The sequence below is a fragment of the Dendronephthya gigantea genome, unplaced genomic scaffold (assembly GCF_004324835.1).
Source record: "Dendronephthya gigantea isolate DGI-Jeju-01 unplaced genomic scaffold, DenGig_1.0 000180F, whole genome shotgun sequence".
In the NCBI taxonomy this organism is placed as follows: Eukaryota; Metazoa; Cnidaria; class Anthozoa; order Malacalcyonacea; family Nephtheidae; genus Dendronephthya; species Dendronephthya gigantea.
Window position 1 is genome coordinate 12,800 of NW_021163190.1, and position 25,977 is coordinate 38,776.

The window sequence follows — 25,977 nt, forward strand, 5'->3', positions numbered from 1 at the left end:
AGCAGATTTATCCGTTGGATAAGCTATCCATCTTGCGAACATTCGGCCTCTGAGATGCACTATGGCTACAATGTAAACACAGTGGAAATGAAATGCATTTAGCATTTAAATTTTATATCATTCATATAGCCTGTTCTGCTTAAATTAGAGATACATTTTGAAGGTTGCAGCTTCATAATAACTCCTGTCATTACGTTTTAAACTCTGCTACAGTTGGAACTTTAAATACACGGCCTAACATTGTATAAACACAGCATGCATAAAAAAAATATACGCACGGTTGTGTTATAAGTCGCGTGAGATTGAATCTCAAAGAATAGTCATTCTTTACGAAGGGAAATATAAACCGTAACTCCGAGATATTAAAAGGATCGTAAACTTACCTAAATTGAATCTTTCTGAAGGGAATCAGATGTGTGAAGACTAGATTAACAGTTTACTTTCGATATCAATATCATAAATACAGCATTTGAGTTGTGGACTTGTGTTGCCTAATGAATAATGATATAATGAAATGGAAGGCGTGGTGGAAAGTACGGAGTCGGAGTACGGAGTCGGTGTACGGAGTCTTATTACGGAGTCCGCACTAGGGTCCGCATTTTCCACCGTGCCGGGGGGTTCGGTGGAAAACACGGAGTCTGTGTTAAAAGTAATTGTAAACGCCAGACATTCGCAAATATATTTTAAGGTTGGTAATTATGGTTGGTAAACTTTTAGAGGCAAACTCCTTCTGGTGATCTCGTTCTCATGGCTTTCCACCTCAAATTCCAGATCTAAAACCTATGGAACACTTGTAGGACCGTTTTAACCGGAAAAGGGCGAGACACAGACCCACCAGCCAGGATGACTTGAGGCAAGTGGTCAACGAATGCTGGCAAGGTATTGAACGTGCGACATTACAAAACCTATGGAATCAGCAAGAATAAAGGCCATTTCAGGGGCAAAAAAGAAGGATACTAACATTGACATGAAATGCATGTTTGCCACATTAACATAGGTTAAATGAATATCATAACATCTCATAGTTGTTGTGCAGCATGTATTTTTCAGTTTACTTATTTACTTTTTTCTAGTTCACTTATCGGTAAGGTTTTCTTTAGAATATTAATATATGCTGCTAAAACAATGAAATACAGTCACTGGACTCAAACTTTTGCCCCCTACTGTATATATTTGAAGCTAACTGCGAGATCTATCACGCACGACTTATCTGGAGAGAAGCGAAGTCTTGTTTTCTTATACATTTATTGCCACATTAACAAAACTGTCCACATTTACGGGAGGTGGTGGCGCGCTGAAACGCGCTACAGCAGGTAGCTGTTAGCTGTAGTTGCCTACAAGCCCAGAATCAAAATATATTATGCGAATTAGTCATTTCGCAAATTCCTATGGTTGAAATGAATAAGTGATAATATCACTGTATGATAATGAATGTGTAACGGAATATGTTTCGCAATAATTGATAATTTGATATTTATGCTTTGAGAATTGTATATATGTTTTAAAAAGGTTTTGAGGAATAGTTTAGAACTGATTGTTAAGCTATCCAGTATATAAAGCTAGTTTAGGTTTCCTCCTGTAGTAACACTGGATCAATAAGAGATGATCCTTACTGGACCTCTAGGAAGAAGAGTTTAGAACTGATAGAACTATCCAGTATAAATAAAGTTAGTTTAGTTTAGGTTTCCTCCTGTAGTAACACTGAATCAATAAGAGATGATCCTTACTGGACCTCTAGGAAGAACAGTTTAGAACTGATAGAGCTATCCAGTATAAATAAAGTTAGTTTAGTTTAGGTTTCCTCCTGTAGTAACGCTGGATCAATAAGAGATGATCCTTACTGGACCTCTAGGAAGAACAGTTTAGAACTGATAGAGCTATCCAGTATAAATAAAGTTAGTTTAGTTTAGGTTTTCTCCTGTAGTAACACTGGATCAATAAGAGATGATCCCTACTGGACCTCTAGGAAGAACAGTTTAGAACTGATAGAGCTATCCAGTATAAATAAAGTTAGTTTAGTTTAGGTTTCCTCCTGTAGTAACACTGGATCAATAAGAGATAATCCTTACTGGATTTGTTTCTTCCGTTTGTTTTAGGTTTGAATTGTATTACAACATTCCAACAGCTGGGAAATTTGCCCGCGCTGACCAAAATAATCGCTGGCACTTGAGCAAATAACCTCATATCTCAAAATTGAATAAAATACATGTAATGAACGCGCCAAAGCAAATGTCTTCAGCCTTCTCTAAAAATAACCCTCTTCTGTGCTACAGTTTTGAAAATTAAGGTTATCTGTTCAAGTGCAAGCGATTATCTTGGTCAGCGCGGGTTCAACATTTCATGATTCCAACGGCTTGTACGACCAATCAGAATCATTTCTGATTTCATTTATCTCAGAGGAAATCACGGGCTCGGGGAACAAGATTGGTGCTTGGGTAGTGATCGCAATATGGAGAACTTGAGTTTTATTTTTGATATATTTTAATACAATTAAAAATTCTGATTGAAAATTGCAAACGAGTGTAAAATGTGTCGGTAGAATATTGTTGATTACGATACAGTGGTTTAATTTTGAAATGAAGCTGGCATTACATTACCAGAAAGTTATCATTTTCTATGACTACGAGAAATATCTACGTCTAAATTCATGTCCAATGATAAAAATGTTTGTCCATTCAGTCTCCCTTATTCAAAATCAATTTCATTCTTCACCAATTCTGCTTTTCAAAGCACACGGCAGTTCTATTTAATAACACTTTAACAAGGAATTATTTTCTTTGCAAGTTGTGTCGTTCTATAACAAGTTGATTTGCAGAAGGTATCTTGACTACACGAAATTGAATTCTCTTGGCGACGCTACCATTGTGCTATATTTGCGAGGGAAAATCAAAGAAGGCATGCCTTTCCATCTTTTACTTCGAAAATCGTAATATTCTGTGGTCTTGATATCTCGCAAACTTCCCAAGGCCACCAGGACCTCGGTAGTTTCGTCAGATGAGCAACCAGCAATGCTATCAGGCATGACACTCCTCACAGCACAACAACTACCTCTCTTTTCTTTCATCGATGGTAATGAATTGATTTCTCCGGACTGAATGTTGTACGTGATAACTCGATCCAACTCTTCTCCGTTGTGATCAATGCCCCCCAACAATATCACTATACCCGACTGCCGAACTGTGGCCATTCCGTGCACTGCGTAAGGCAAACTTTTCATCACTCTGAACTCTCTCGTAACAAGATTGTAAACCAAGACGTCGTCATTTGGCGCGAAAACGTTTTTTGTCCCACCAAAGATAAAGATTTCGTCGCCGATCAACTCTGCCCCGTGCCCCGCCCTTGGTTGGGGCATAAAGCACAGAATATTAGTGGAATAAGGTGGGGTCAGACAAACCTCGTAGATCTTATCGGAATTAAATCCTTCACTACCATTATGTCCGCCAATGGCAATTAACTTTCCTTGATAAACAACCGTCTGATGACCTGACAAGGGTACTGGCAGTTTTGCAGAAGATGTAATCCATTGTGGAGGAGTTTCATCAAAATTCAGAGTTTCGATGGTGTCGGTTACTTCAAGTCCAGTATCACCACCACTGACAACAATTTCGTTACCAACAAAAACAGATGACATGAAGGAACGAGGAGTATTCATTTCAGGCAGAAGAACCCATTTCCCATCATGAAATACATATTTCTCAACAGATCCAAGAATTTTTCTATCTTCTCCACGTCCACCCATTACAAAAATATCTTGTGTCACGACGGATCTACTGGATGCTGTCCGAGTAGCAGGCGTAGTTTCATCCCACCCCACTTTCATTCTCTTAGGTTCCACCACGAATATGTTTGATTCTAACTGCTCACTTTTCATTCGCCTCTTTGTAACTTTCAAATGCTTTGTCTTTAGTTCCAACTCATCTTCCCTGTTTCTCAACTTTTCGAACTCTGAATCCCACTCCATTCTCTTCTCTTTCAACCACATTGCCTTCGCCTCCCACATTTTTCTCCTTTGTTCTAACTCGATTTTTTTCTTTTCCAACTCCTTTCCCCTTTTCTCCCACTCAACTCTATTCTTTTCCAACTCCGTTTCCTCCAAGCGCAATTCCATTTCGTTCACTGTTAACTCCCTTCCTACGTGTCTCAACTCTTGTAAACCCAGCTTCATTCGTATCTGTTCCAACTCAGCTCCCTCCACTTCCATTTTAATTTCCGTTCTCTTCTGTTCCAACCTTTTTTCTACCTCTGAATCCAACTCCATTACATTCTGTTTCAACTGCAATGTTAGTTTACCTAAATGAAAGTTGTTAAAATCATCAAATCTTCAAAATGTCCATTCTGTAGTCCGGGTATCTATGAAATGGTTAACAGATTACCCTTTCGAAAATAACAAAATATTATTAAAAAACGGTTTAACAGTCCCGAAATTAGTAGAATTGAAAAATGTGAGAAAAAAGTGCTAAAAAACCTTGCTAGTTTTCATAAAGTCAAAGGGTAAAAATTTCAAGTATGTTCACGCAAAACCTCCACCAACGTTTTAAGGCGACAATCGCTGCAACAAATCGCTTCGTTTGAACCATTTGGAGACAATGATAATATCATTGTACGCAAGAGCTATAATTACCCGGTCTTGGTCGTCTCGCAGCGACAAATTTGAATCGAAGCGGAAAGGTTTCCATGTTCAGACGATGAAATTTGAGAAAGAAATGTGTTATGTACGATTGTCGCTGTGTACCGGCCTTTATCAGATAATAGGGAGTTTTAGCAGTGACTACGAGTACGAGATTCGTCATTCTCGTGCGTTGTTTGCTTACGTCATAGTAGCCGGTATGGTAGAAAACGCGGGTGCGGATAGGTGGATGCGGATAGATTCTTGCGGATAATGGTAGAAAATGCGGGTAAATTTTTGCGGATAATCGTATACCTATACCTATACCTATACCTATACCTATACCTATACCTATACCTATACCTATACCTATACCAATACCTATGCCTATACCTATACCTATACCTATACCTATACCTATACCTATACCTATACCTATACCTATACCTATACCTATACCTATACCTATACCTATACCTATACCTGTACCTGTACCTGTACCTGTACCTGTACCTGTACCTGTACCTATACCTATACCTATACCTATACCTATACCTATACCTATACCTATACCTATACCTATACCTATACCTATACCTATACCTGTACCTATACCTATACCTGTACCTGTACATTCATTTGAACACATCGTGCAGTTTTTCACCTCAAACAGTTCGGCTCCATTTTGAAATAGGCATTTCGGAATAAGGGGTTCACCGTGAATGCCTCTAGTCACTTGCTAAGCATGCGCAGCAAGCAATGCGCAGTGACGAATCGCTTACGCTTTTTAGTCAGAAGAGAGACCTCGGCTCTGGGGCCGGTTGTTCGAAAGGTGGATAACTCGCTATCCAACGGATAAGTTTTATCCAGCGTGTAATTTGCGTTGCACGAAGCTTGGATAACTTTATCCAGCGGATAAAAATCGCTATCTCTTGGAGCCAGTAGTATCAAGCCCGTTTAGCTTAAACGGCGGATAAGTCAAAATTAAATAACACTCTTGAATATTATGCACTGAATATGTCATTGTAAACAGTAGCTTTGTATTAAGGTTAAAAACATTTAGTTCGCTAGTTAAATAAAACGATAGACTTGCTTTCTATTTTAGACTTATCCACCGTTTAAGCTAAGCGGGCTTAATACAACCGGCCCCTGGATAAATTTATCCAAGGTCCGGAGGTAGTTTAAATCCACTATCCAGTGGATAAATTCAAAGATACAAGATAACACTGTAAACATTTACGATAAAAAGGACCAAATGCAATATTCCTGTTACTGTGTTTCAACAAACTAATGTACATCATGATCGTACTCACTATTAAAAATGTTTTCAAAATACAATCAAGCTAATGTTTATATATTTGTCGCAGCAGCGTTTCACGTTGCCTACACATTCCGTTCGGAGCGGCGATTTGGACATCCTCATATTGATAACAGGCTGTAAATTTACTATACACTTTTAATCAGCTTATAAACGCGAGGAAAGGTATGATGCAGAGAAAGGTATAACCTATTCCAAGGAAACTTGCCAAATCTAAGTAATTTCATTCACGCAATAGAAAACTATAGACAACAATGCTACGAATTTCTGCGCTTAGATTTGTTCTCCGCTAAGATTAATTTTGTTCTCCGCTAAGATTAGCGAGAAATTAGCCAATCAAAACATTAAAATAGTGTTCCTAAATTTGTTATGGAACCGAAAGGGAAAGCGTTGCAAGGTCAAGGAATAAAATTGCAATGTCTTTAATAAAATCACTATTATGTGAAGTGCAAAGTTCCAGCAAATCACTTGTTCAAGTCTTTTCCATTCAGTAACTACTCGACTAGCATTTATCGCGCAACGTAAACCCAGTTGATCAAAAATGACAGAGTTGTGCTTACCCAGTAAAGCGGACGGAATCTTATACAAACACCAAAAGCAGAATTTCGTCTCTTTGACTTTTTGACGCACAGCAGGAAACCATATTGTGCTTGAATTTAAAAATTGAAATACGTTTAAAAACTTACCCCTACTTTGCCAATTTACAGATACTTTATCCGGACCAAATTGCTAATACTTCGAACTAGGGCTGCACTTGCGATGCCAGCCGTAATAATTTACCTTTATACAAACAACATAATCATATATAAAAGTTGAAACAGGGAACATTGGTTTTGACAACTTAAACAACGGAAGCAATCGACAAACAGGAAATTTCATTCGCTTACTTCAGTGAACGAACAGCTTAAAATATTTAATTTAGGAGCGCTGTAAATTCATTGAAGTGTTTAAGCTATAGCTCCATAGGAACTGAACAATTGGAAATACAATTTCTGAAGAAAGATATATCCGAAGTAATTTTTTTATATATAATATATCTCCTGTGGTTTGCATGATTTCAAAAGACAAATTGTAGATATATATCGATATATAACGGTAGACGGAACAGTCAATATATGCCTTAGTAAATCCTAACATAAATTCAGTTGTAATTTAGGAATGTCTTACCAAATTCATGAAGTTCTCAGCCAGCAATTTCTTCAAGAGAGTCAAGTCTCTTTCATAACAAAATCTCTGTAGGAGCGCTCATTGCCAATTAACCGTATCCTTCGCGGGGGCGACTGTTGAAACATTTCACAACATTATTGTGTTATTTTCTTTACAGATAAATTTCACGCGATGAATCAAACTCTCCGCTTGTATGTAGCTACTAAAACATTATAACATTATGTAACAAACAATGCATCTTCAACAATATTGACTAAATAGTACGTATTGGATAAAGCTTTACCCGGGTGTAATGGTAGCTCATTTAATAATGAACGTACTTGCTGGAAAGTGCATGCGTCCGGAATTTTAGCATCGAAAAAGGTTTAAACTTGTCTACAAGCTGGGAGCAAGCAGTGAGAACGTACTGCTAGTAAGTAAGTTAATTGTTGAAACAACATTGGGAAAAATCTGGTGCGGATTAGTTAGAAAACGTTTTTAAAAACATAATATAATCAGGAGCAGCGTGGCAGCGTCTTCACTCTTCAAAAACTTAGCATCAAATGTGGTATAACAACTGCCTAAAATAGACAAAACACTTCTCAACGTTTCGACCTGAGCCTGAGGGCCTTCGTCAGGAATGTTGATATGACTAACTCTTCTGACAAAGGCCCTCAGGTCGACACCTCGAGAAGTGTTTTTGTCTATTTTAAGCAGTTGTTATACCACATTTTATTTTAAAAACACAGTATGTTTTTTAAACTTTTTAATTAAATATGAAAGACAATTATAAGGTTACACTGAATATTATATTATACTAATTAATAATTAATCTATCGTTATATATTTGATGTCAAAGATTACATGATGTTCAATTACAATTACAGATATTTTCATCGAAGTAACAAAATGCTTCTTACATGATACACCCCCTTTCATTTTACTCCGGGGAAGTTATTTACGAATCAAGCTAAAAGAATTTTTATTAAATTATACTGATATGAAGGTGCGATGCATTGTGCAAATCACTGAACACTCTATAGACCCAGCGATATAAACCTACATATACATTAAAGTGTTTCTCTCTAACGAGAATTCCCAGACACTTCTCAATTAACTGAAATGTCCTATTAGATGATTTTTATCAAAATTTTGGAATTTTTCATTACACCCAATTCCGTTGGTGGAACCACTGCCGAAAAGAATTGACTTTTACCATCTGCGCGTCCGCCTAGAACATGCTCGTTTCTGAAAGTTTCGCTTTTCTTGTCAGGAGAATTTCCTTCATCGTTAGAGACCGCAGTTCTAACTCTTCCCGTCGGAATTTCATTCCCAATATCTGAAACCGTAAATGCGCTTTCCTCTCTGTAAGTTGAATCTCTAACGGTGAAGGTTCCTGTTTCCTCTTCATTGCTTTCGCTTCTGTTGGTTCCAATTTTATTCCCAATATTTGAAACTCTAATTGTGCTTTCTCTCGTTCCAATTTCATTTCCAATACTCGAAACTCCAATTGTTTTTTCTTTCGTCCCAGTTCTAACTCCATCGCTGAAGGCTCTAATGTTCCTTCCGATTGTTCCTTCTCAATTTCCTTTTCAATAACTGCCAATTCTGTCTCCATTTGTTGCAATTTCATTTCCAATATTTGAGACTCCAACTCTTTTTTCTTTCGTTCCAGTTCCAATTTCCGTTGTTTCCCCTCTGATTCTCTTTGTCCCAATTGTATATCCAATATCTGAACCTCTAACTGCATTTTTTTTCTTTCCAATCTCAATTCCTTCGCTGAGGGTTCCTCGCTTCCTTTCATTTGTTCCAATCTTTCTCCCTGATTCACGGATTTCGTCGTTCCTGCTTTTGTTGTTTCCAATCTAATTTCTAATATTTTAATCCCCAAACGTTTTTCTTCACGTTTTAGTCGGATTTCCTCCAACGAAGGCCCCGATTTTTCCTCCGTTTTTTCTCTTACAGGGGCTCCAAAAAGTGGTTTCTTTCGATTAATTTTCCCTGTCAAGATTTGGGATTGAAGATCAACTTTTCTTTTTTCCAACTCTAGGTCACTCAATGAAGACTTTTCTTCCCTTGGTTTCGACTCTTCTGAAGTTTTATCTGCTCCTTTTCCACGCTGTATTTTCAGTTCAAGAATCTCCAACTCCAGTCTCGCTATTTTTCTTTCAGTTTCACTTTCCATCGCTAAAAACGTCTCGAAAGATCAAACACTTTTTGTATTTCCTTGAGATTGTAAATGCTGACCGAAGCCCAAGCTACGCTGTCTCCAACTGTCCAAATCACCAAGATTGGACCAACTTCCTAGAAAAGAGGTTGGGATATCGGGTTAATCCAAATTCAGGCTATGTTTACACCCGCCCATTCCTTAGATTGATTGGCGAATATGAAAAATAATTGTTGAGCCATCTTCTGACAGTAAACTTGAACTATAATACCTGTCCAGTTATCTTTCTGGATCCAGTTGTTCAAAGCTAGGTTAGCGCTAACCCTCGGTTAAATGATAATCCAGTATTTTAGTTGTTGTGTTTCTCTGAACCATTGTTTGTTTTATAACTTTGGAAAAAATCGGTCCAAAAAAATAATCAAGATATTGAACTTTGTAAACAAGCGATTAAAGATTTAACCCAGGGTTAAACTAACCGGCTTTTGAACAACCGGCCCCGTAATATATATTTTTTCTTTGTGCAAAGAATTTTCAACGAATAAGAAGTAAAAAAGTCGCGTTTTTATAACTGCTAAGTACATCCAAAACACGCTATGTTTGATACCAGCGAAACGCGGAATTCTTAATAACAATATTGATTTGGGTAAACGGAACACTCGAGAAATATATTTACAAAATCAACACCCACTCAATCCCAAGCAGCGATAAGGAATTCTTTATTAAGGTGATAATAGGAGGTTATTAACTACGTAATATTATTATATAAATAAAACTCGATTTAGCTTAAATTCAATGTTCCTATGTTTGAATAAAACACATCGCATTATTTACTTTATATTTGTTCAAAGTGAAAATGTCTTGTACTGTAGAAATAGCACTGATAATTCACTACTTCTTACTGAACCCAAACTCCGAAACAATAAACTTCCGCTAGCAATTGATCGAGCAATTAATTGCATTGTTTATGATAAACGTCTAGACTATACTTGCTATCTCAAAAACTACGCAATTTCAGAAATTGTTCCAAATGATTCGTTCAGAAGGCGTTCGGTATACGAAATTCTGTTCGTAGACAATCATTTCGTCTTGTAAATGATTACACGACCCTAAAAATAACCTGTGTTTACCAGCCGAATCAGACCCGAATAAAATGCCGACATGCAGTGTCTAGTTTCGTTTTGTAAACAGAAAGTGATATCAAATTACTGAAATTTAATTACGATTTGCAAAACTTAAAGTCGTAATATTTTAATCGAATCGCTATCGACCCTACGGTGCAAATATATTTATATATTGGAGCAATATCAATAATAAATGGAAGTAATGAGAATTGTTTACAAGCTACGTCGTAATATTATTTGACGAGTTCCCAAAATTTCGACTGGCAAAACTCGACCTTTTAAACCATCTAAGATTTTAATCGAATCGCTACCGACTCCACGGTGCAAATATATTTATATATTGGAGCAATATCAATAATAAATGGCTGGTAATGAGAATTGTTTACAAGCTACGTCGTAATATTATTTGAGGAATTCATAGAATTTCGACTGCCAACACTCGACCTTTAAAACCATTTATGTACCAAATTTTACTCCTGGAAAACACTCAGCATTATACCCACGTTATCGCAAGCTCTTATGAGCTATTTCGATCGACAAAATAAACTAAAACGTATACGTTTATTGCAGTAAGATATTTGAAATATTTTGCCTGCCGTGTGCACGATTTGCAAAGGTAAATTATATAAAATATATCAATATATAACGGTGGAGTAAACTTAATATTTGTCTTCGCAAACCAGGCATGAATCAGCCATAATTGTATAAGGTTAAAATTTCAAGAAATATCTTACCGAGTTCAATTTTGAGCCAAATACGTCTTCAGACTGATAACAGCAGCTCTGCAAGAACACTTTTGTCATAACATGTTTGTAATTTTAATCAAAACATAGCAAAGTCATTATCATTGAATCGCACATTCTTTGCGGGGGCCGGAATATTGAAACATTTTACATCGCTTTTTTGTCAGCTTATGAATAAATTTCACGCGATGTAACAAAGGTTTTTAGAAGTCTCAAAAATCCCTTGAGACATTATATTATTGACCCAGCGGACAAAAAAGCCTTGTTGCATTAGTTTGAAGATGAACTGGCCGATCAAAGACGTCTGAATCTTAGGTGTTCATCGCTTTGTGCTAAGATTATTGGGTTAAAAGACTTTAAATGGTCGCCCGAATGGTATCAAGAGGAGATTTTTTATTATGTCGCGTATTTTGGCGGGAAAACGCTCAAAACCTAAAATCTTTTCGGCGTACCTCTCAAAATTCATTTATTTTACCTTTATTCTTTAGATTATGTTGTGAACTAAGTTTTGAACTGTATTTGGTGATTGCAAAACACCAAACAAAGGAGTTATTTCAAAATATAATGTGGCTATCAACATTCAACAATGACAATGTTATAACTGTCAACGCCATTATAACTGAAATGAATACAAAATAGCTTCGATTCAAGTGTCGTTTTCTTCTCGGCGTATCCCGAGAAATCTTTTCATTTTAACGATATTTTGAGATTATACAGTAAACATTCTTTGTATATTCTTTTCAGGTTTGCAAAACATTTTTAATGGTGAAGATATAAACTGCGGTTTTGAGCTCATATTAAGCGACATAGCATTGCCATTAGGTCGGTGAATGAATCGCTAACAATTGGTTCGATATAAACTCATTTCGTAGCTGTAAGCAGTGGTCCAGAAAATCTAAGACGCGATTTAAAATACTTTAATTTATTAACATTAAGTTAAGCGAATTTCACGTTGTTTTGTAAATAACTTATTATGAAATAAACATTGAATTAACTACATTGTAGTGAAATAAATACATTTATATGCAGTGTTGAGTGAATTATTATTCGAATGTTTCTAATATAGTTTTAATATTGTGATTCAAAAAGCAATAGCGATATTTTTATGTTTTATAAGGCAATAAAATCAATGATATGTGTGCAGTGTTTTCTAAATATATATAATATATAAAGGTGGATTCTAAAAATGAATATAAGACTGAGATGTTCTTTTTACTCACTGTTCTGATACTCAAATGTTCTTTTTAAACTAGAATGCTGGCTGAAAAAACGGCTGCTGTGTTGCTGGTGAATAGTTGTCGAGCTTCTAATGTGGGAGGCATATCATTCCAGGCATTTGTACCAAGAACGCATCTTTCAACTGTGTTAAGGTCTCCCAAACTTCCTAAAGCGACAATCACACCTCGTTCTTGTTGCTGTTGCTGACCCTGGATGGTATGTATGACAGCTGTGCAACCACCTCTTCGCTGCTGCATTGAAACCAATGGCCTTGTTACACCTGTCGTTACGTTGTACGAAATGACGGTGTTTAATTCTTGATGACCAGCATCAACGCCTCCCAGCAGTAGGACTCTGTTTGACCAAATTACCGCGGCCAGTCCTTGAACTCTGTGAGGCAAACCTTGGACACTTTGGTGGCAAGTGTTTGTGTTAGGGTCAAACACCGAGATCTGATTGTATGGGTTATTAGGGCCTTTTCCTCCACCAAAGATGAATATTTTATTGTCAACCATCACAGCGCCATGCCATGACATTGGTTGAGGAAGAAAACACAAATCTCTGTTGGAGTAGGGGTGTGCGAGGTCAACTTCATAGATTCTGTTTGAATTCCCCCTAGTTCCAGCATCATCATTTTCGTCATTTCCCCCGATGACTATCAACTTTCCTTCACGAGCAACCGTCTGATGAGCACACAGTGGAACACGCAGTTTCGCGTCAGAGATGATCCATCGCAGAGGGGTTTCATCAAGATCTAATATTTCGATAGTATCTGTTCTTCCTGGGCCAGTATCACCACCACTGACCACAACTCGATTGTCGATGGCTACAACTGAATGAAGGTAACGGGGAATATTCATTTCTGGTAACGGGACCCATCTTTCTTCATCGATAATGTACGCCTCTGCAGATCTCAGGCTTTCCCCGCTTTGACTTTGACCGCCAGTGACTATTATAAGAGGTGACCTTGCATTCCCTGTTCTCCCCAATACCTGCGTCGTTGCTTCTGCCTGTCTCGCTTCGGGCGCAGTGCGTGGCTGCTTCGTTTCCAAACTTCTTTTCTCCGCATTAGTGCCTGAGCGCGAAGGATGACAGGCAGGCCCCGACTGTGCCCTCAGCCTTATATTTTCTGAAGGATCGCCGCTCACATTTGACGGCATAATTTCAAGTATAACAGATCAATTGACCTAGGAAGAAAAGCACTGGATGAAAATAGTCGCTTCGTCGACTTAACAAGGCCGGTGTACAGTTCCAGTTTCCACGACTCACTGTGAAATTTTCCTCTTTTGATAGATGCAAACGAGTGAATAGTCAGGAATGCTAAGACGTGGAAGTACCTCAAATTCGAACATCCCTAACTTGTCCACTCGTTTACATCTGTCAAAAGAAGAAAATCGGAGATAAATCGCACAGAAAATTGCAAATGTAAACGGGCCTTTTACATTTGCGATTTTTTTTCTTTTGACAGATGTGAACGAGTAATTAGTTACGAATGTTTTGATGTGTACGAGCTCCTATTTGAACATCAGTAACTAATCCACTCGTTCACATCAATCAAAAGAGGAAAATCGCAGCAAAAAACGCAGCAAAATTGCAAAACCCGGCTGTTTCATAAAGCAGCTGTTTTCTACATACTAATTTCAGTTGCCATGGTAATAATGTCGTAGTGTGTTTCCCTGGTAATTAATTCATATATTTTTTTTCACAAAGAAGGGAAAATTTATCCTTTCCCCGAAATTAGAGTTATCTAATACTCTTCAGCATAGAAACACAAAATTACACAAAATTTCCTGCGCTAAAATCTTCGATGAAACTTGTCAGTATTCAATAGCCCGACTTCTACAATTCCGGCAAAATAAACAATTTAATTCCGACAGGAAAGATTTCCGTCATGAAAGTGGTATAGAGAAATTGCTGTCGCTTTTTCGAAGCTCTGAAATTCACAATTGAACAATTTCTTAAGCTTTCAATTGCAAGAATCCTAAATCCATACAATAATATTTTGTTTTAATTAAAAAAAGAAATATCTTACCGGGATATTTATAACAATGTTCAATCCCAACAGCTTCTTGTACCAATTAAACTCCTTTAAGAATATGTAGAAATTACATTTGAATCCTAAATCTTGTCGTAGAAACCTTTACTTCGCGATAACTATGAGATCAATCGTGCAAGATTTATCGGCAAATAAATAAGTAGACCAGAAGCAAAGTCTTGTTTACTTAAGACATATATTGCCCACGGCAACCAACTGTCAACATTACAACATAAAATAACTGGCACCGCGCGAAAACCCGATTGTTAGGATTTATTGTAGCTTGTGTCGACAAGAAATTCAAGAATTGAAATGAAATTTTGCGAATTATTCCTTTCGGAAATTACCATGGTTGAAAAACAAAGAAGAAGCGATATAATATCAATGCAATGTATGAAATGAATATGTAATGGAATATGTTTCATCTTGATTTATTATGATTTTAATATGTCGTGCTTTGAGAATTCATTTTGTTTAAAAAGGTTTTGAAGAACGGTTTTATAAATTATTGTTGAACTATCCAGTCTAGATTAGTTTAGTTTAGATTTCCTCCTTTAGTAACACTTGATCAATAAGAGATCATCCTTACTGGACCTCTAGGAAGAACAGTTTAGAACTGATAGAGCTATCAAGTATAAATAAAGTTAGTTTAGTTTAGGTTTCCACCTGTAATAACACTGAATCAATAAGAGACGATCCTTACTGGACCTCTAGGAAGAACAGTTTAGAACTGATAGAACTATCTAGTATAGATAAAGTTAGTTTAGTTTAGGTTTCCTCCTGTAGTAACACTGGATCAATAAGAGATGATCCTTACTGGACGTCTAGGAAGAACAGTTTAGAACTGATAGAGCTATCCAGTATAAATAAAGCTAGTTTAGTTTAGGTTTCCACCTGTAATAACACTGGATGAATAAGAGATGATCCTTACTGGACCTCTAGGAAAAATAGTTTAGAACTGATAGAGCTATCCAGTATAAATAAAGTTAGTTTAGTTTAGGTTTCCTCCCGTAGTAACACTGGATTAATAAGAGATGATCCTTACTGGACCTCCAGGAAGAACAGTTTAAAACAAAATAATTCCCACAATAATCAGTATAATGACAAAATACAAATTTGATATATCCTTACAGAGGGGGAGCTAAAATAAGCAGTGTTCTTGCCTTCCCAAAATAGTTCAAAAATCCGAATATTGACTAGGAATTTAAATAGGCCCTTTTACAACTAAAAGTTATGACCAACTTGGTCAAATATTATACTGACCAATATCTTCTAATTTTTTCGATTTCATAATTTCTCGATAATTTTTCCCAATCATTACAAGATCACTATAGGCCTGTTTTCACTTGCAATTTTTACTTTGATTTTTGTTGAGTTTGTCTTCTTTTGATAGATGTGAATGAGCGGATAGTTATAAATGTTCTGATGTAAAAATGCCCTAAATTGAAACATCTGTAACTTACCCATTAAATCACATCTATCAAACGAAGAAAATGGCGCCAAAAATCAAAAGCGAAAATTTCAAGTGTAAACAACCTTATCATACGTATCGAAGTATTGTTTATCTATAGCTATTTACGGTTCAAATCTCAGACAAATATGGTAAATGTGGAGATAAGACTAGTGAAAAAAACCCCCGAATATAGAGATATCTTCCCCATTTTCCTCACTAGAGCTGACAGCCAGTCTAGTTGATTGAACATTGTCCGTTAGACATGATTTATAAACAGCTCCATTGAGGAGGAATTGAACAGTTACTCTGACCTTATGTTGACACGTGATTCGTGATTGACAATTACTCCACCTGGTCCAGCCAATGAGGTCGTTCCCATGAGCTGCAAATCAATTTGTCTCGCGGCCTGTCTGCCTTCGGCTATCGCAGTCACGACCAAGGACTGGCCATATCTGCAGTCTGGAAAGGAACAGATTGTTTTACTACTTTGAGCTAGGTTTTGAAGCAATATAACCAGGGAACAGCGTGGCAGCGACTTCAAACAACTTAGCATCAAATGTGGTATAACAACTGCCTAAAAAGACAAAACACTTCTCGACGTTTCGACCTGAGGGCCTTCGTCAGGTACTAACTCTCCTGACGAAGGCCCTCAGGTCGAAACGTCGAGAAGTGTTTGGTCTATTTAGGCAGTTGTTATACCACATTTGATGCTAAGTTTTGAAGCGTTTTATCAGATATTTAAACAAGCCTTGCTGATTTTGCTTGACTTTGAGAGCAGTTAAAGTGATTAGAAGTGGCAAATATCAATTATTTCGTAGCTAAACTAGTTTGTCAATCACATAACAACACGATTGTAGTAAATTTCCTCTCGACTAGAATTTATATTTGGCCTTAATTTGCCGCCATTTTGGTATGCTCAGACATTAACCATTTGTGATGGATTTAACTGGATTTCATGAATTCCCAATCTAATTGAGATATGTTTGCAATTTTACAATGAACTTTAAACTTTTTATGTACTAAAAGCGGTCTGAATGTCATATGCAGAGTTAAATAAACCAATTTTCAAGCTAAAATTATCACATACAAGCACAGATTTGATCAATATGTCAAATTCTTTTTGGCCAAAGCTGTTTAAGTTCTCTATACTAAACCAAACGTTTTTTATGACTTGAGAAATACCTCTTAGGTTCATTTGAACGAGCGAGGTCTATGACAGTTTTACTGGTACAAATTCTAAGGTGTCTTCAAAATATTTTGCATTTTAGACGGTCCAGTTAATTCATACCTCCAGCGGCGAAAATCTTCGGGACGTTGGTGTTAAAATTATTCCTTTCGGTTGCAAAATTTGATCTGATATCCTGAAGTAATCAAACACACGCAATCATTAAGAGCCAATCAATATATCAAGGTATGATCGATAAATTTTTCAATCGATGAATAAATCAATCAATAGATATACATGGGTCGATCATTCGATGTATCAATAAAAAACTATCAATTAGTTAATCAATCAATAATATCGGTCAATCAATAGATCGATTTTTTTTTAAGTAATAAATATATCCATCATTCAATAGATGGATATATTTGTCAATCAATCAATTCAATCAATCAATTCAATCAATCAATATATCGGTTATTAAATAGATGGATACATTTTGGTCCATTAATCAATATATCGGTTATTCAATAGATGGATATATTTGTCAATCAATCAATATATCGGTAATTCAATAGATCGATATTTTTGTCAAGTAATAAATATATCCATTATTCAATAGATGGATATATTTGTCAATCAATCAATACATTTATCACTAAACTATTTAATAAATCACCAACTCAACGGAGAGAAAAGGTATAAAACTCTTTAAGATAACTACATTTTGCATAGTTAAATCCTAGTTAACTCAGAAATACACGAATGAATTGGCCAATTCTGTCCTTAACTACAGTTAAATTTAACTAGTCTTTCATACAACTGGCCCAGGATTATTTTCCAACTTAACCATGCATCTTTCGATGTGGCGTCGTAAATATTTAAAATCGTCTTATAATTTAATTTGGATATAAATACATACGCAATGTATCTTACCATTTTCAGGCCGAGTTCTTTAGCCAAAGTTTTTCCGGGTCCGGTGAACCCTAGGGCGATGATCACCAGATCTGCTTTGAAAATATGTTCAGAATTTGGTATTTCTGCCATTGCCCAGCGGCCTGAGATGTCCTAAATGGGAAAGTGGTTGTATGTAATTCTAATTTTTGACGATCTGTTAGGAAAATTGATGGATCAATCACTGTTGAAGCTGGAAGGATCGTAGGATCAATTGCAAAGGGTGCGGGGGAGGGCGTGGATTGGAGGTGACCCTTTGGATGGAATTTATGGAGTAAAGGTCTGTTCACACAATCCAATTTTGTTGGATCCAATTCACTTCTGACGTATGAAATATAGTCGGCTATTGATAAAGCTGTACTGCATTGGCTTCAGTGGATTTACTGCTGATATACATTACAAGACAACAGACTATAAAACATCCATCAGAAGTGAATTGGATCCAACAAAATTGGATCGTGTGAACAGACCTTAAAGGGAAGACCCACGGGAGAAGAAAATAATGGGGGAAAGGGGAGGACTCCTTGGTTTGGACGGGGTAAAGGGGGACTGAATGAGGTAGAGGGGACACCTTGAAATCTATTGAGTAAGACCAAGCTGCGAATTCGATCCCTGTTTACCTTGACCCATTCCACTCTCACTGTTCTTATGCCGGTGACGTTTCCTTTCTCGTCACTGATAAATTCCTAAAACGAATAAGTGTTAAATGAAGAAACCGTTTGCAAAAGGCTTTTACCAAATAAACCAATATCATTGTCAAGTGTTTTCAAACGTATGTACATACCTTGCTCAGGGTGTTATAATGCCGAGGATCTTTGCCGTATTTGATTGCAACCTGTGAAAATATTTATTTCTTATTGATCCAGTGTTACTACAGGAGGAAACCTAAACTAAACTAATTTTATTTATACTGGATAGTTCTATCAGTTCTAAACTGTTCTTCCCAGAGGTCCAGTAAGGATCATCTCTTATTGATCCAGTGTTACTACAGGAGGAAACCTAAACTAAACTAACTTTATTTATACTGGATAGTTCTATAAGTTCTAAACTGTTCTTCCTAGAGGTCCAGTAAGGATCATCTCTTATTGATCCAGTGTTACTACAGGAGGAAACCTAAACTAAACTAACTTTATTTATACTGGATAGTTCTATCAGTTCTAAACTGTTCTTCCTAGAGGTCCAGTAAGGATCATCTCTTATTTATCCAGTGTTACTACAGGAGGAAACCTACACTAAACTAACTTTATTTATACTGGATAGTTCTATCAGTTCTAAACTGTTCTTCCTAGAGGTCCAGTAAGGATCATCTCTTATTGATCCAGTGTTATTACAGGAGGAAACCTAAACTAAACTAACTTCATTTATACTGGATAGTTCTACCAGTTCTAAACTGTTCTTCCTAGAGGTCCAGTAAGGATTATCTCTTACTGATCCAGTGTTACTACAGGAGGAAACCTAAACTAAACTAACTTTATTTATACTGGATAGTTCTATCAGTTCTAAACTGTTCTTCCTAGAGGTCCAGTAAGGATTATCTCTTACTGATCCAGTGTTACTAAAGGAGGAAACCTAAACTAAACTAACTTTATTTATACTGGATAGCTCTATCAGTTCTAAACTGTTCTTCCTAGAAGTCCAGTAAGGATCATCTCTTATTGATCCAGTGTCACTACAGGAGGAAACCTAAACTAAACTAACTTTATTTATACTGGATAACTCTATCAGTTCTAAACTGTTCTTCCTAGAGGTCCAGTAAGGATCATCTCTTATTCATCCAGTGTTACTACTGGAGGAAACCTAAACTAAACTAACTTTATTTATATTGGATAGCTCTATCAGTTCTAAACTGTTCTTCCTAGAGGTCCAGTAAGGATCATCTCTTATTGATCCAGTGTTACCACAGGAGGAAACCTAAACTCACCTCTTCGTGTCCATATTCAATTCTGAACACGCGCGGCCATTGAGGCCATGGATTTGCGTCTTTTCTATTCTTAGGTGGTTCGCTCAGCAATTCGAAAGTCGTTATCGTTCTTGCATTCTGAAATGGTATCAAGAAAAGCAATTGGTCAAAATAACAAGACTCCTACATGGCTTAAAAACTCAATGATCTCACATCTTGCTAACAAGACGTGCTCCCAAGAAATGTTATCATTTTATAAAGTTGTTAAAGTTGTTAAGAGGAGATTTTTTATTATGTCGCGTATTTTGGCGGGAAAACGCTGAAAACCTAAATCTTTTCGGCGTACCGCTCAAAATTAATTTATTTTACATTTATTATTTAGATTATGTTGTGAACTAAGTTTCGAACTGTATTTGGTGAATGAAAAACACCAATGAAAGGAGTTATTGCAAAATATAATGCGGCTATTATATAATGTCAACGCAATTATAACTGAACTGAATACAAAAGAAGCTTTGATTCAGGTCATTTTCTTCTCGGCGTATCCCGAGAAATCTTTTCATTTTCACAATATTTTGAGATTATACAGTAAACATACTTTGTGGATGCTTTTCAGGTTTGCAAAACATTTGTAATGCTGAAAATTTTAGTGCTGTTGCATGAAGATATAACTGAGGTTTTGAGCATATATTACGCGACATAGAAAAATATCTCCTCTTAAACAGGTTGGTGAATTGCGGAGGACGGTTGTACGGAACCTGGATAGCGCTATCCAGTTGTTGTATCACAAACCTGTCGGACACAGGTGGCCACACAGTCTACACCTGTGTCGCCTCCACCAATGATGATCACGTTCTTATCACGTGCGTCTGTGACGTCACCACTGTAAGGACCTAAAAGGAAAAATATATTATAGGCTGTGGGATTATTAAAGGAAAATTTTACTTTGCGGAAAAGTTGTGAATGAATTGTTGATCAACTTGATGCAAAGTGATGGTCCGGACAGACTTGTAAAAACAAAAATCTTAATTTAGAGTCGAATCATACACAATTCAATTCAAGCCAGGAACAGTTCATCGCAAAAGCGTAGGTTCGATTCCTGCCGGAGGATCGATAGTTGACTCATTTTTCTCAACTGTTCCTGGCTTGAATTCAGTTGTGTATAACTCCACTCGAAATTGAGACCCTTTAAAAACCTTTAGAATTTACCTACATCGAGTGAAGTGCCACAAAATCGTAATTGATTTACCCTCTTGTAAAAACAAGATGCGATCTTTATGTTAAATTAACATTTGAACTATTGCAGACAGCTCAACTGAACTGCAGTTCGATTAAATGAATTTCGATGAAGCAAATTCAAACATACCAAGCTGTTTCTTTTGATTTTTTTCCAGAAAATCCATAGCGAACTGTATGCCCTTAAGTTCTCGACCTAAATATTGAATATTAGAGGAAAATTTTTCTTTAGATTTAAAACATGCGACAAATTATGCTTTTTACTCTATAGAAAGTTCTATAGAAAGTTCCCAAACTATTCAACTGGACACGCAACTCAGAGAGCTACCGAGTTAAATGTTTTGAAAGCTTTGGTAGGCATTTGCTTATTGATCCAGTGTTACTACAGGAGGAAACCTAAACTAAACTAACTTTATTTATACTGGATAGCTCTATCAGTTCTAAACTGTTCTTCCTAGAGGTCCAGTAAGGATCATATCTTATTGATCCAGTGTTACTACAGGAGGAAACCTAAACTAAACTGACTTTATTTATACTGAATAGCTCTATCAATTCTAAACTGTTTTTCCTATTTTCTAGTATTTAGGTTTGATTATGAAATTGGGTTTGTCTGCCTACCAGGAATCTGGAGGTCACGTGGAACGGTTGAACCAATCGCTAAGAGGATGGCGTCATATGACGCGAGCAGCTGCTGGCCGGAAAGATCGACTCCGATTTCGGTATTTGGGACGAATCCTATCCCTTCTTCAGCCAGAAGATTGATACGTCTTTGAACGACCTAAATAATGAGACGATTTGTTTAACTGACGTAATGGTTTCCAGGGTGGTGTTGTCACCCTCGAAATTGAAAGACTGTAATCTAATAATTTAGGTCAGTGAGTGTGTTGATTCGTATAATTTTTCTCTCTGCTGTTTAGTGGTAAAAAAAACAGATTTGAAAGCGCCGGAAATCAGGGTTTTGAGACAACGAGAAATTTAACTTCGCGCAAAATTCCGCCAAGTGGAAAAAGAGTTTTAATCACAGTTGATTTGAGGCGCCACCACGGCGCTTATATAGTATATTGTATACCTGATAGCCACCAATTATTGTGCGTGTTCATGACACGAAAACAAAAGAACGTTTTAACTCTTTAATTTTCTGTGGCAATGATAATTGATTACGCATGTCAATTATCGACAAAGAGAGAATTTTCACTTTATTTAATTTATTTTACAATATTTAATCTATTTTCAACTTTTTGAAATCGTTATAAGGATTGGAATTTCGAAGTCTTACTGTTTTTTACGAATACTTTTTACATCTTTCACACAACAACAGCCGTGTGGCAGTTTCTTACTTCAGACATTTCTGGAAGTTCTTCCCAAGAATTCCTTTCAAAGTTGAAACATTCAACTGACTTCACTACGTAATATCCCTCGTTATACCCTCCCAGGACTATAATGTTGTTTTCAATAACAACTGCAGTACATCCACCCCTCTTACATCTCATTGATGGCAGCATGTGACTTTGTTCTGTCTTGACATTGTAAATGATAACTGTATTTAATGGCTTGCCATGTTTGTCAACGCCACCAATAACAACAATGTTGTCTCCCCATCTCACAGTTGTCATAGCACTCACTTCATACGGCAGTGGTGACAACTGTTTCAGCTCATTCTTCTTTATATCGTACAGTACGACACTGCTGAGGTTGTATTTGCAATTTTCAGTTGTTCTTCCACCAACTATCAACAAATTATCATCAAATATTTCCATGCTGTGATATTGTCTTGGTTCTGGCATTCTTGATAAGGTCTTCACAGTATAGGGAGGAACAAGCTGGACTGATCTGATCAAGTCAGATGAACCATTTCCATTATCACCTCCAGAGACTATCAACTGATCATCATACAGCACACTGCTGTGATTTTTTAACTTATCAGGTAGTTTAACAGGACAGTCACTCCAGTGTGTTGAGAGATCAGGGTTTGGGTCAATATTCATTCTAATCATATCATCAACAATGCCAGGCCAACCACCATCATCACATTCACCCCCAGCTATATTCATATGATTGTTATAAATAAATGAAGTCGCTGCCCCACGATTCTTTGGCATTAATTGTAATAGCGACCATGTTCTTTGACGCCAGTTAAACATCTCTACAGAGTTAGTTCTGGCACCTCCAGCAACAATTATATTTTCCTTATCACCACTTGGTCTATTTCTTACTTTTCTTGTGTTTTCTTCTTTCTTGCCCTCCATCGTGATAAGAACGTCCTTCATCTCATCAAAAGCTCTGACCAAAGCTGTTTTCAATCCATCGACTTTGTTGTTCATATCTGAGGTATTTCTCTCAAGATTTTTCTCCAAATTTGTGATTTTAGTTTCAATTGTTATATTATTCTTCTCCAAATTCTTCTCCATATTCGCCATTCTTTCCTGCATATCTGCCAAAGTTTTCGTTATTTCTCCGCACGAGTGACACTTCAACTTTTGGAATTCACAGACTTCACTTTCATGGTGAATAAGATCACGCTTGTTGACAATTAAACCACAGCCTTGGTTTGTACAAACGGCTGGTGTATATCCACAAGTATCTTCATGGCGGTCAAGATGCTGTAATTCTACAACTTCTTGACAACCTCTGTCGATGTAAACGCAACGAATTTTCGATTCATTCAAGAAATCTTTTACCATTCTATTTGGTTCGGCCAAAGTCTCTACGGTCAGTTCATCAGCACACGTTGGACATGTTTGAGAATTTTCCAGATGTTTCGTAATACAACAACGGCAAAACGAATGCTGATTTCTCGAACACATAACCGGCTCTTTCAAGACGTTGAAGCAAATCTGACAATGAAAATTTCGATCGATTTGGTTCACAAACCTTTCTTCATCGTAGCCTTGTATATATGAATTATGAAGCCATATTTCACGTCGTTCTTGTGTCGTAATAATAAAGCAAGTTCTGTGTTGTTTGTCGCTCTGTAGTATAAACCTCGCTGTATAGACTCAATATAGATACAGTGTTCGTTCTTGGAGAAGTCTATGTTTGTATTTCCTCGAAATCCTCTCCAAAATGATCAGTTTATGAAGACAAATATATTTAAGGAGTGTTTTGTAGACAGGAATTTGCTTGTGTGAAAATATGATATTATTATCATGTCTCGTGACAAAAGGTCATCGACCTGTTATTAAAATACTCACTTGCAATTGGTTGTGTTTATGTTGATAGGAATTTCTTATTTCATTATATGGAAATGAGTTCGAAGAAAATGATACTTTATACCAAGAAAAATCAATCATAACAATGAAATATTTCGACTAAGTATATTATAATCGATGCGGATAAAGTCTGTATTAGAATTTATTTCGAATCTTTCGACGAATTATATGTTAAAAGAAACAGACAAATAATTTTTGGGTAAAATATATTTCAAACGTCCTTCACACCGGCCGGTATTTGTTTACAAATGATCCCATGGAAAACACGGAATCGTAGGTTTGGGATCTGGAGCCGTGAAACGTGATCTGATGTGAATTATGGAAATAATTCCATGTTTTCTAAATCCTAAATACACGAAATTATCCTTTAAATCAGGCTAGGGTTAGGATTAGGTCTTAATCAGGCTTATGATTGATTAAGGGGAACCCCAATTCTAAATCTAACCCTAATCCCAACTTAATCTCGATTTACTAAACAATGTTCGAAGCAGAATTGGTAAAATGGAGCAAATTATATATTCATTAAACAAACCTCTTTCTCAATTTTCATTGAAGGAATTCCATACATCAATAATCCGCCACATTTTTCGTTCTTTTCGTAAACCGTGACAAGGTGACCAGCCTTTAAGATACAACATTTTAAAACCAAAACATAGAGTCAAATGTCGATATATTTAAAACGAGATTTTTTATGTCGCATATTTTGGCGGGAAAACGCTCAAAACCTAAAATCTTTTCGGCGTACCGCTCAAAATTAATTTATTTTACCTTTATTCTTTAGATTATGTTGTGAACTAAGTTTTGAACTGTATTTGGTGAATGCAAAACACCAAACAAAGGAGTTATTACAAAATATAATGCGGCGGCTATCAACAATGTTATAATGTCAACGCCATTATGACTGAAATGAATACAAAAGAAGCTTCGATTCAAGTGTCATTTTCTTCTCGGCGTATCCCGAGAAATCTTTTCATTTTCACAATATCTCGAGATTATACAGTAAACATACTTTGTGGATGCTTTTCAGGTTTGCAAAACACTTTTAATGCTGAAAATTTTAGTGCTGTTGCATGAAGATATAACTGAGGTTTTGAGCATGTATTACGCGACATAGAAAAATATCTCCTCTTAACAATCTCAGCATGAAATTGAGTCGCATATAAGCGAACGCCGAATGCTATAATTGTTTTATATTATCGCCAAATCTTTATAATAATAATAATCTTATCACAAATTCTCACTACATGAAGGGCTTTGAATACATTTGATGCATAACCAGGGCATATCATATTCCAAAATATAGACGTTATCTAATTGAAATATTTATTATTTGACGAGCTTTTGATTGTCAACTACAGGCAGTCTTCGAAGGGTGAAGAGTGAAGACTATAGACTAAATATTTTAAACAGAGAACGTCTATATTTTTCAATAACACTAGGGGGGGGGGGGCAGTTCACCTCAGCCAGTCACCGTCACAGAACGAAGAGAGATATTAATAAAATAATGTTTATGTAGAAATTACGATGGCATTGAAAGTTTAATTTTGATACCTTGTTGAGTTGAGCGGCAGCTGCTAGCCCGGCAGGACCACTTCCAATGATAGCAACCGTTTTGTTTGTTCTCATTTGAGGCGGCTAAAATAAGTACATTAGAAAACATAAACGAAACGAAACTAACTTTATTTATACTGGATAGCTCTATCAGTTCT

The 25,977-nt window shown here is 36.5% G+C and overlaps 3 protein-coding genes across 3 annotated transcripts in view; all 3 read right to left on the reverse strand.

Moving 5' to 3' along the window:
- Nucleotides 1–2,564: 2,564 nt before the first annotated feature.
- Nucleotides 2,565–6,634, reverse strand: LOC114538322 (kelch domain-containing protein 8A-like). Its single transcript, XM_028559474.1, has 2 exons — nt 6,611–6,634; nt 2,565–4,290 (listed from the first exon to the last, which is right to left on the reverse strand). Exon 2 carries the CDS (start codon nt 4,256–4,258, stop codon nt 2,828–2,830), a length of 1,431 nt encoding a protein of 476 aa, XP_028415275.1. The 5' UTR covers nt 4,259–4,290; nt 6,611–6,634; the 3' UTR covers nt 2,565–2,827.
- Nucleotides 6,635–7,873: 1,239 nt separating this feature from the next.
- Nucleotides 7,874–11,288, reverse strand: LOC114538319 (synaptonemal complex protein 1-like). The gene is made up of 2 exons (XM_028559472.1): nt 11,093–11,288; nt 7,874–9,374 (listed from the first exon to the last, which is right to left on the reverse strand). Exon 2 carries the CDS (start codon nt 9,253–9,255, stop codon nt 8,302–8,304), a length of 954 nt encoding a protein of 317 aa, XP_028415273.1. The 5' UTR covers nt 9,256–9,374; nt 11,093–11,288; the 3' UTR covers nt 7,874–8,301.
- Nucleotides 11,289–15,429: 4,141 nt separating this feature from the next.
- The window catches only part of LOC114538313 (glutamate synthase [NADH], amyloplastic-like), a 57,451-nt gene continuing 46,903 nt past the window's right edge, over nt 15,430–25,977 (reverse strand). Inside the window, exons 51-61 of the mRNA XM_028559462.1 lie at nt 25,820–25,903; nt 24,801–24,890; nt 21,678–21,837; nt 21,190–21,255; nt 20,616–20,716; nt 19,845–19,961; nt 18,708–18,758; nt 18,544–18,609; nt 17,906–18,037; nt 17,096–17,168; nt 15,430–16,266 (exon numbers count right to left, since the gene is read on the reverse strand). Of these exons, the coding sequence (XP_028415263.1) occupies nt 16,109–16,266; nt 17,096–17,168; nt 17,906–18,037; nt 18,544–18,609; nt 18,708–18,758; nt 19,845–19,961; nt 20,616–20,716; nt 21,190–21,255; nt 21,678–21,837; nt 24,801–24,890; nt 25,820–25,903 (1,098 nt within the window). The 3' untranslated portion in view covers nt 15,430–16,108. The remainder of the gene's footprint in view (nt 16,267–17,095; nt 17,169–17,905; nt 18,038–18,543; nt 18,610–18,707; nt 18,759–19,844; nt 19,962–20,615; nt 20,717–21,189; nt 21,256–21,677; nt 21,838–24,800; nt 24,891–25,819; nt 25,904–25,977) is intronic.

Coding starts and splice junctions, on each gene's coding strand:
- LOC114538322 (XM_028559474.1), bottom strand. CDS start 4,258: ATGGAGTTGGATTCAGAGGTAGAAAAAAGGTTGGAACAGAAGAGAACG.
- LOC114538319 (XM_028559472.1), bottom strand. CDS start 9,255: ATGGAAAGTGAAACTGAAAGAAAAATAGCGAGACTGGAGTTGGAGATT.